We start from the raw sequence: 11,184 nt of genomic DNA on the forward strand, positions 1-11,184 counted from the left end.
GACTTTTACTTAGATTTGGTTGCCTTAGTTTTTGTATTTTGTTGTTGTTGTTTTTTTGTTTTAACAAGGGAAAGTAAAGGTGACTTCTGAGTGTTCCGCCATGTTGAAGGGGGAGGGGGGAGGAAGGAAAGCAAAAGGTTTTTAAAAAGAAGGAGGGGTGGGGTGGGGAAAGTGCTTGAAAAGATTTCCCAGGGACTTATCTTGGATGGAGGATCATTGTAGCATCCCTCTTTCCAACGTCATCTCCCGCCCCTGTTTCCAGCCTGCCAAAGACCACCTGGGTCCCAGGCTGGGAAACAAGAGTAGTCCTATCTGAATTTCTTTAGAGAAAGCAAAGCATCCTTCCGTAGTTTCCAGGAACGAATTGCACACTCTCTGACACGTGGGCCCTTTTATCTCCATCTCGGAGCTCTCACAACTTTTTGGCACTGTCATGGCACGCAGCTGCCCGCACGGTGGTCCCAGCTAAGCCGCGGTTGCTCACCCTCCGGACCAGCACTTTAGAGACTGGGATTTTTGTTCTGGGCAGGTCGCTCCTGGATGGTGGTTGGGGTCCAACAGGCTGGCTGGATGGGAGGTTGGTGAGATGTTTGACGCTAATGGGGATCTTGGAGTCTTTCAGCAAACTGCCCGGTGTTCGCAATGGACAGGTGATGGTGCCTGGCACCACAGGCTTTAACCGGGACAAACAGGTGTTCTCCTCGCTGGCAGGAGGGGCGGCGGGGCTCCCGTTGGGCTCCGTGTAGAGGTCATACAGGGCGTCCCCGCTGTCACTGTCCCGGGGCACACGCGCCTTTTTACTGCTGTTCACTCGGTCTTCCTCTGGACCAGGGGTGGTGGAGTCACAGTAACCCTCATCACTGTTGGGGACTCCTTCTTGCGGCTCCTTCTCGGGGTGTCTGGGGTCCTCCTTGGCCTGGGGATCCACGGGAATCCGGTTGAGTCTCCTGCGCTTGACGGAGGACGCGTCCTTGGCGGCTTCCGCACGCCTGGCATCTTTGGCTGTCTCGGGCACGCTCGCCTTGGCTTCCTGGGCCATGGCTCCCTTCGCCACTCGGTCTTGGGGCCTGGCTTCTGGTGGGTCCTCCGTCTGGGAAAGCATGTCCCAGAATTCCTGCAGGTAAGTGTCACCCGCCCCGTCGGGGCTGGCCATCTCTTCTCCTCCTCCTTGGTAAGCAATCACGGTGGGGTTCTTTTTAGAGAGCAGGGCGGCGGCGGCGGCGGCGTGGTGGCCTGACCCCGGCATGTGCTTGTCACAGCTGGAATCGGCCTCTTCTTCTTGATCTGCAATAATATCTCCACAGCCTGTAAGAGAGTCAAAGCTTTTCAGTGAAGTCACGTCAGAAAACATCAAACAAATACGATCGGCCGATGGGTCAGAGGGTGGGTCAACAGAGTAAGACAGGTCAGGGATGGCAGATGCCCGGCCACTGCCACACTCCGAGTCGACAGGGGGGACAGGCTTTATCAGAACATCACCTGTGCTGGGAGCCTCCTGAGCCGAGCCGACCTCATCCGCTCCGGGATCGGGGGGTGTCCAGGACTTCTCGGTGCGCGGGTGATGAGGATGGGGGTACCCCGTGGAGTCCTCCGCCCGGGGGTGCGTGTCGTGCGGACCCCCGGGGCTCTGGGCCTCACGGCCCAGGCCGCGATCGGTGCTGGTGACGGTGGGGGTGGGCACCTCCTCTCCCCCTCCGCGCTCACCTGCGGGGTCTGGCGGGGTCTCCCGGCCGGTGGGGCTCTCGGGCTGGCCGGAGGCCCGGGGCGTTTCTTCCTTGACGCACTCCAGGCTGGCGGTGAGCGAGCCGGGGAGGAGGAGGCCGCCGGGGCTCGGGGCGCACGCCGCGGCCGCCGCCTCCTTCTCTCCATCCTTGCCGCCGCCGCCGCCGCGCTTGTCCCTCTTGTGCCAACGCATACTGCTAAAAATCCCTCGCAGCCCCTTCTTTTGTTTGCCCGCAGCCTTGCCCGCGTCCGAGGGCTCGCCTCCCCGGCCGCTGTCCGGCCTGCCGCCGCCGTTCTTTTTCAAAAGGGAAAAGAAGCTGTGCGACTTGGCCACGGCGCTGTGGTGGTTGGCCGGGGAGCTCCCGCCGCGCCCCTCGGGGGCTTTGGGGGCCCCCAGGCCGGCCCGGCCCCGGCCCGCCGCCCCATCCTCGCGGGCCGCCTCCTCCTCCTTCCGGCCGCTCTCCAGCACCGACACCGCCTCGGCTAAGCCGTCGTGCGTCCGACTCTTCACCATCCCCGCCGGGCCCGAGCTTTTCCCATCCCCTTTGTGTTTGACCCCAAAAATGCTAGGCAGGGTGCTCCCCGTCTTCCTCTTCTTGAATAATTTGAAAGCTGCTTTGTTGATCTTCCCCGAGGGCTGCTCCGGAGCTGGCGTTTCCGAGGTACAATCGCAAGGTAAGTCCATGTCTGCCACCGTGAGACGACCCCGATCCCACCCCCGGCTTCCTCCGCCGCCGCCGCCGCTTTCTGCAGACCCCCGTGGACGCGCGCGCTCACTGTCAGCCGCCGCCGCCGCCGCCGCCGCCGCTCCCGCCCGTCTCCATGGCAACCGAGGGATTGGGGAGGAGGGCGGGGGGGGGGGCGGATAAGCAGCTTTCGTCAGCCCTGGGCTCCAGCCAGGCCACTGTCATCCGGATTCTAAATCAACCTGAGCCTCCCTGGCTGCTGCTGCTGCTGCTGCTGCAAGAAAACACACAGCAAAGACCAGCTCCCTCTCCACGCCTTCCTGCAAAGGGGCTTATATAATACCCTAACCCTCCCCGCCCAGCCCAGCCCAGCCCAGCCCAGCTCACTTGGCTTTGACTCTACCTAGCAGGTGGGTGATGAGAGCCAACAACACAGCCTCTCCAGCTGACTGAAAACATTGAAATCGTAATTATGGCATTCAAAGTCCATCTACACTCACCCCGGGTCCTCTGATTCCTCCTCTAGATCGGCTCTTCCTGGGAGCCTCATCATGGATCTCTCTCTCTCTCTCTCTCTCTCTCTCTCTCTCACACACACACACACACACACCACCATCACCACCACCACCACCATCACCACCACCACAGCAAGTTAGGTAGCTCAATGCCCCCCCCCAAAACACATAAATATTCCTGAGTTGGGTGTCGGTGGCTCACTTGACATCTGAAGATTGAGGTTGAAAGCTAGCCTGGGGGGGTGGTCCACAAGACTTGTGGACTTCCCCCAAGACTCTTATCTCTAACTAGCAAAGTCATGGAAATGAATACATGGTTCAAGTGGTAGAGTGCCAGGCTTGAGTTTTTAAAAAAAGCCAAGCAAAAGGCCCTGCATTCAAATTTCCCATGTGCTAACCTTCATGCATTCTGGTGTCTTTCCCTTCACAAGCCTAGCAGGAATTAAGTGTACATTTACATCTTTCTGGACCAGCGCTCAATATGATCTTCAAATCAATGTTGCATCTGTAATATTAGGGCTGTCATGTCTACTACAAAAGCACTAGCCATCAGCCAGGCACCAACTTGCATCTCAGCAAAGAAAGCTCAACCAGCAGTTGCCTGGTCCTTCGAGGACATTGATGGCTTTTTTTCCCCAGACTCCAAGTGACAGAAGGCACTGCCCAGCTCACATTTGGTCACAATAGACTGAGCTGGCATTGATGGAGCTTGGAAACTGCACAGGTGAGCCTTGTGATCTGACTGGGGTTCTGCTCTCTCATTTTCCTTTTAGTGAGATATTGCTTTATTCCTGATCGTTGCTAGTACCTCCCAAGTCTGGCTTGTAGCGGCAATTCCCTCTGTAGGGCAGGAAAAGCTGACATGGATCCTTGAGTGTCTAGGCACCCTTTAACAGCCCTGACCCAGGTGGGCTGGAGAAAAGGAAAAGCCCACCCAGGGAGTAGGCCAGTCAGGGTCTTTTCTATGTTCTGACTTTGAAGGCAATCATTAACATTGTCATCTTGACATTTGCTTTCATGATCCCAGCTGAGGGCTTATAAGCAGAGAAAAGAAATCTGAAGAAGCACACACATCATTAATATATGTTGTGTATTATTCAACACTCGTGTTAAATACTATTCAATTATATATAGTACTTACACATAAACACAAATATCAGTCTCTTTCCTACTCATCGTAGGCTTTCTTTCCTTTCTTATCTCTCTTCCTTTCTCTTTCTCTTTTTCCTTCCTTTCACTTTCTCCCTTCCTTTCTTTTCCTTCCTTTCTTCCTTTACCTTTCTTTTTTCTCTTTCTCTTCTCTCTGTCTCTGTCTCTGTCTGTGTGTGTCTCTCTCGCCTTCGTGGTAATGGAGCTTGAACTCAGGACCTGGGCTCTGTCTCTGAGCTTTTTCACGCAAGTCCAACACTCTACCACTTGAGCCTTACCTCCAGTTCTGTCTTCTCATTGGTTAAATGGAGATAAGAGTCTCTTAGATTTATCTGCTGACCTCACATCATCATCCTCAGATCTTAGTCTCCTGAGTACCTGGAATTACAGGCATAAACCATTGGTGCCCAGCTCCTTTCTGTGGTTCTATTGTTTTTCTATCCCCTATACCTAAAGTAGAGTGGCCTTCTAAACGTCACCACATTGTTACCACTTACCAGCACCTCCCAAACATCCTCTTTGCTTCTGCTCTATTTAGCCAGAGCCACTCTGAGCAAATATCTCATTTCAGATTGCAGAACTGGATGGGGTCTTTTCAGTTGCCAGAATCAAAGCAGGCTTAGGGCAGCCAAAATGAGGGCAGAATGAGGCCAGATAGCAGAGGGTGAGCGGACAGCATGCCAGGGCTGTGGGCATGGATAAATGCAGGATTAGAGGGCAGCCAAAGCAGCAGTAGGAGTCATCTAATGCTAGCAGCAGAGCCAGGTGCTGGTGGCTGCAATCCTAGCTACTCAGGAGGCTGAGATTTGAGGATATCAGTTTGAAGCCAGCCCAGGCAAGAAAATCCATAGGAGACTCATCTACAATCAAGCACAAAAAGCCAGAAGTAGAGCTGTGGCTCAAGTGCTGGAATGTGAGCCTTGAGCAAAAGCAGCTCTGGGCTAACACCCATGTCCTGAGTCCAAGTCCAAGGACTGGCGCGCGCGCACACACACACACATACATATGAAATATAAATAAACATGAAAATACATATAATTTATATTCAAATATATCAATAAACACCAGCTCCAATATATATATATATATATATATATATAAATACTAGCAGGAGGCTGGGAAGGTGGCTCAGTGGTAGAGTGCTTGTCTTGCATGCATGAGGTCCTGCATTCTATTCCTCAGTACCACATAAACAGAAAAGCTGGAAGTGCGCTGTGGCTCAAGTGGTAGAGTGCTAGCCTTGAGCACAGAGAAGCTCAGGGACAGTGCATTGACCTTGAGTTCAAGCCCCAGGACTGGCAAAACAAAACAGGAGAGGCAGGATTGATCCACCTCACTCTGGAACAGCCATTCAAAGCCTAAGTTCCAGTTCCTTGTACTTAGGGCCATTGCACTTTCTAGGCAAGTTATCTACCACTTGAGACCAGCCCTCCCTCCTTTTCATGTGGGGTCTTCGTCTATCAGGGCTGGCCTCAGACTATGATCCTCTTACTTCTGCCTCCTGCTTAACTGGCATTATAGCAGTCTCTTACCAGGCTCCGCTTGTTTTCAAAGATAGGGTCTTGCTATCTTTTTAACTTGGCCTCCAGCCTCAATCTTCCTATCTCTACCTTCCCTGTAACTGAGATGAGAAATATCTGTGCTACCAGCATCTGCCTCTTGTGCTCGTTTTAAAAAGCTCTGCTTTGCCCTGTGCCTCCTCAGCAGACAGATGGCATGTGTTCACTATCCTGGGTAGTGCAGACTTGGGCCCTCTGCCCAAGTTCCAGCAATTAGAGGAAGCCACTTTCTGCTTTCACATTTCCTTATCATAGTCTCTGGAATCACCCACTCCATCACCAGCTACTTTCATGGCTTTTGAAAACACACAAGAAATCACTCTTGTGTCTTCAGGCCACTGTTGGTCTGTCCTTGTCCCTCATTTAAGTCCCCTGCCTAAGTCCCCATCATGATGACTCTCAGGTCCCTTAGCTCATTGGGGGACAGTGTCTCTCCCCACTCCTCTGGAGATTACCTCAGTGGAAGGTATGGAGCTCATTGTGTGTGTGTGTGTGTGTGTGTGTCTGTCTGTCTGTCTGTCTGTCTGTGCGCATGAGCGCTAGTAATAGGCTAGAGCTTGAAGTCAGGTCCTCAAACTCTTGCTTGACTTTTTGGCTCAAGGCTGTTGCTCTACCACTTGAAGCACGCCTCCACTTCTGGCTTTTTTTTGTGTGGCTAAGAGTCTCACAGACTTTCCTGCCCAGGCTAGCTTTGAACGGTGATTCTCAGATCTCAGCTTCTTCATTCAAGCCTGGTGCTGCATCACTTGAGCCATGCCTTCTCCTCAACTTGTTACTGGTTCATTGGAAATAAGGGTCTTACAGAGTTTTCCTCCCAGGGATGGTTTTGAACACTGATCCTCACATCTCAGCCTCCTGAGTAGCCAGGATACTAGGTGTGAAACACCAGCACATCCAGCTAATCCATCCTTTTTCAAAGGAGAATTTGAGCGCTCCTGTGGGCTGGGTACTGACATGAACACACATGACACTTGCCCTTGCCAGTGAGTGACCAGACCTCTGGCTTGGAGGTGATTTTTCCTCCTTTGGAAAAGAAAAAGACTCTGTTTTTTCTTTATGATGGTGAATCCTCAAATAGCCAGGTTTTTTTCTGCCACAGACCGTAACCAACCACCTACTGGGTTTTCTTCACAGGCTTTGGGTTAAGACTCTGATCCATATTCCTTCAGTTTTCATTTATGTTTCTTTTACCAACCATCCCAGCAAGGCTACTCTTTTTTCAATAGTCAGAAATCTCAGCCAACCTATTCATCTTGAATGGCTCCTGGATTCACACCACTGAGCTCACTAGCCAAGCTAAGGATGGGACTTCTTTTTTTTTCCCCCTTTTCTTTTCATTTTAGCTTTCAGCAAAGACTGGAATCATGTGACCTGGCCCCAAGTAGTTCTCAATCCTGTATGTTGGGGGATAGGGGGAAGACAATGACTCAAATTGTCCCCTAGAAAGAGAATTGGGCTTTTCTAAACAAGCTTCCTTCTCCCAAGTGTCTGCTTTTATTTACTGGAAGATTGAAACTCTGAGTAGGAAATTTCTAGGTCAGCTCTACTTTGCTGTCAAAAAGAAAAAAAAAATCTCTAGCCAAAAAGAACAGCAAAGCAATGGCCTGGGTTTGCTCGGTGTGACTTGTCTGATTACCCAATTATTATGGCTTAGATTAGGACGGATTAACCCCTGAGGTTGGACAGATGGAGAACGCTATTATAATGCCCCATGTGGGTTTTCAAAGTGGGGTATCAGTGAACACCTGTCCCCGTTTCTCGGGTTAGTCTGTCCTCATTTAGAGTCCTGAGTTTACCGGCTTTGAAGCTAGTATCTGAGGATACTGAATAGCCGAAGAAACAAGTGGAGCTCCCTGGCTGGCCCAGACATTCTGCCTTGCTGGCTGTGGGCCTCTGTCTCGTGCCATGCCCTAGATTGGCACAATGAAACAAAACATTTGGTTGAACTATAAGTGACTTTGGGGTTATCTCCTAGGGCCTGGGATATTTTCTGAGATCAGAGCAGACAGGAAAACTTTCTATTCCAAACCAGCTTTTCTTTTCTTCATAATTGAAGAACTAGCCAGTGCCTCCTTCTTAGAGCTTCTGTAATTAGGGGGCTACACTAGGAATTGTGTCTTTGTGATCTTAGCATCACCCTCTATGTCTGTGGCTCCCCCACCAACACTTTTGGGAAGATTGACACAGTTTCTGTATCCCCTTCCTGGGTGGGGAGGCTAAGGGACCTGTGTGTCTTCACCTTCTGGCATTGAATTCATAGGTAGAAAGGTACAATAAATAATCCATCAAATAATTGCTAAGACAACAGCACCTAGGCCCTGAGTTCAATCCCTAGTACTGGCAAAACAATCGGTCAAGGTGAGATATCTTCCTTTTATAGACAAGAAAAGCCTACTGGAGCTGGGCAGCACCAGTTGCTTGCACCAGTGTCTCACACCTGTAGTCAGGAAGCTGAGATCTGAGGATCAGGGTTCAAAACCATCTTCCACAGGAAAATCCATGGGACTCTTACCTCCAACTAACCAGTGAAAATCTGGAATTGGAGCTGTGACTCAAGTGGTAGAGTGCTAGCCTTGAGAAGAAAAGCTCAGGAACATTACCGAGGCCCTGAGTTCAAGTCCCAGTACTAGCACATGATAGCTGGACTCTAACAGCAAGGATTCTGACCATATGCCCACCTAGGCTGATCAGAATCCTTATATGTATACATTTTGTATATATATTCTTGATGTATATATGTATATATTCTTGATCCTTTCGTGGGTTTTAGTGCATCTGAGCTATTTCCATGATTTGGCTATGGTTAATAGTTCATTTGTTAATTAATTAATTTATTTATTGGTGCCAGTCCTGGGTCTTGTACTCAGGGCCTGCACACTGTCCATGAGCTTTTTTTGCTCAAGGCTAACACTTTACCACTTGAGCCACAGCTCTGTTTCTGGCTTTTTAAAAGTAGTTTGTTGGACCTCGGGGAAGGAAGGGAGGGAAGAGATGGTAGGGAGAAAACAATGGAGGGGGTAACAATGCTCAATAGGAAGTGTACTCATTACCTTACTCATGTAACTGTAACCCTCTGTATAGTCTCTTTACAATAAAAAATTTAGAAAAAAGTAGTTTGTTGGAGATAAGAATCTCATGGACTTTCCTGCCCGTTGATTCTCAGATCTCAGTTTTCTGAGTAGGTAGGATTACAGGTGTGAGCCCCTGGTGCCTAGCTTTCCTCATTCATTTTTTAGATGACCAAGACAGTCTTTCAAGGAATTCCTTTCTAGCTGTGTCTTAGAGCAGTCTCCACTAGCTTCTGTTTTCCCACAAGTATTTGGTGATTTCTTGGAGTTGGGAGAAACGGCAAAGGGACTGACATCTCAGTTCTTTTGCTTACTCACCCTTCTTTATCTCCCAATGTCCTGAAGAAACTGACACATTATTCCTCATGTGTCTTCTCAAATCTTTTTTCTCAAAAAAAAAAACCCCTCTATTTTCCCCCTAAAAGGAAGTCTTGTGTCAATGGCTAATTATATACATTTCCTTTCAGATTATTGCATGAAGAAATTTTTGTGACATAGGGAAATGCTTAAGATAACAAGAGCAGAGGGAAAAAAAGCTAGCTAGTCTTAAAGCTACATCCAGTATAGTCTCAACTATAGAAAAAAGTATATTAAAAGGAAATTTAATCAAGTCACATGTTGGTGGCACATGCCTGTAGCTACTCAGGAGGCTGAGAACTGAAGATTGCCATTCAAAGCCAGCCAAATTAGTTTTCTTTCCCTCCCTTCCTTCCTTCCTTTCTTCCTTCCTTCCTTCTTCCTTTCTCTTTCTTTCCTTCTTTTCTTTCTTTCTTTCTTAGTTTCGTTCTTTTTTGTACAGGTTCTGGGTCTTAAACTAAGGACCTAGGCACTGTCCCTGGGCTTTTTTTTTTTTGCTCAAGCCTAGTATTCTACCACTTGAGCCACCGCTCCACTTACAGCTTTTTGCTTATTAATTGGAGTTAAGAGTTTCACAGACTTAACTGCCCAGGCTGGCTCTGAAGCATGATCCTTAGATCTGACTCCTAAATAGCTAGGATTATAGGCTTGAGCCACCAGTGCCCGGCCACAAAGACATTTGATGCAGCTCAAATCCTAGACTGATGCACCTTTTGAAATACTTGTTGATGACAACACATTTTATTTCATGAGTAGCTATTTCTATGAATTGTCTAGTATTGTATATGTGTATCCAGATAGGTCAAAAGGCCCTCACCTGGTAAATAATCCACTGCTGTGTGTGAAGTGTGGACAAAACCACAAAGACCATAATTGTGCAGTTCAAAAGCTTGTACTAGGGCTGGTAATGTGGCTAGTGGTAATGTGCCTAGCATGCATGAAGCCCTGGTTCAATTCCTCAGTATCACATCAACAGAAAAGGCCAGAAATCGCACTGTGGGTCAAGTGGTAGAGCACTAACCTTGAGCAAAAGACACTCAGGGACAGCACCCAGGCCCTGACATCAAGCTCCAGGACTGGCAAAAGAAAAGTTGGTACTAGCTGGGTACTAATGGCTCATACCTGTAATTCAAGATACTCAGACAGGAGGCTAAAATCTGAGGATTAGGTTCAAAACCAGCCTGGGCAGGAAGGTCCATGAGATCCTTATCTCCAATTAACTCTCCCCACCCCCCCCAAAAAAAGCCAGAAGTGGAAGTATGGCTCAAGTGTTATCAAGAGAGTTATCCTTAAGCAAAAAACTAAAGGACATTGCCTAGGTCCTGAGTTCAAGCCCCAGGACCAGTATACACATGTGAGCATGCATGTGCACACAACATGTGCGCATGCATGTGCACACAGAAACACACACACACAGAGCTTTCACTGGTCATGTAAGTTGCACAGAGCCTGCACTGAGCTCATGTAGCTGGTCTTGCTGTAGAACTTTAACATGCATCAAATAAAAACAAGAATGGTCAGCAGGGTCTCTCCTGAAAATAATCTTTGAAGTGGGATTGTTGGATGTGAGTCCTCTGGACGTCAGTTTGGGAGGAGCTGGGCTTAGCCATGGAGAGCAGTCCTTTGAGACATGTCTGGGTGACAGATGTTCTCCCTGGTTGGCTGAAGAATTTAGCTGCAGAAATCGAATTTGGAGCTCCCTAATTAAGCTAATGAAGTCAACTCATTTTAATCTGTACTGGGTCTGGCTCTGATTAATCCTAGAATAAATAGATAATTGTGGTTCGGTGGCATATGTACCCCTTTTTATCTTCATACGCAAGCCAGGCAACATCTTTGTATGATTTCTTTTTTAAAAGAAAAAAGCAAAAAGAGTTGGGAACTTGGGAAAGGAACTGAATGTCCTGAGTCAAACTCAGAATTTGAGATGAGGGAAAATCAGTACACTAAAATGAATCAACACACTCCTATTTTACCAGTCTAAACTGTTAAAAAAAAAACCACTCTTGCCTACAGCTATCCCTGCTTTATTTCTGAGGTTGCATTTGATACTGAGGTTTTCCTCCTTATTTTGAAAAATACAGATGAAACTCAGAGCCGATGGATTACACATATAATCCTAGCCACT

The 11,184-nt window shown here is 48.6% G+C and overlaps 1 protein-coding gene across 2 annotated transcripts; it reads right to left on the bottom strand.

Annotated features, from left to right (window-relative positions):
• Window positions 1–412: 412 nt before the first annotated feature.
• Window positions 413–2,453, bottom strand: Amer2 (APC membrane recruitment protein 2). 2 transcript variants are annotated; one of them, XM_013008808.1, is made up of 2 exons: window positions 1,705–2,453; window positions 413–1,305 (listed from the first exon to the last, which is right to left on the bottom strand). In XM_013008808.1, exons 1-2 carry the CDS (start codon window positions 2,405–2,407, stop codon window positions 413–415), a joined length of 1,596 nt encoding a protein of 531 aa, XP_012864262.1. In that variant the 5' UTR covers window positions 2,408–2,453. The 2 variants fall into 2 exon arrangements, with proteins under 2 accessions (XP_012864262.1, XP_012864253.1); XM_013008799.1 differs by having other exon boundaries at window positions 413–2,453.
• Between the last annotated feature and the right edge of the window lie 8,731 nt (window positions 2,454–11,184).

Source organism: Dipodomys ordii, unplaced genomic scaffold (assembly GCF_000151885.1).
Source record: "Dipodomys ordii isolate 6190 unplaced genomic scaffold, Dord_2.0 Scaffold1, whole genome shotgun sequence".
Classification (NCBI taxonomy): Eukaryota; Metazoa; Chordata; class Mammalia; order Rodentia; family Heteromyidae; genus Dipodomys; species Dipodomys ordii.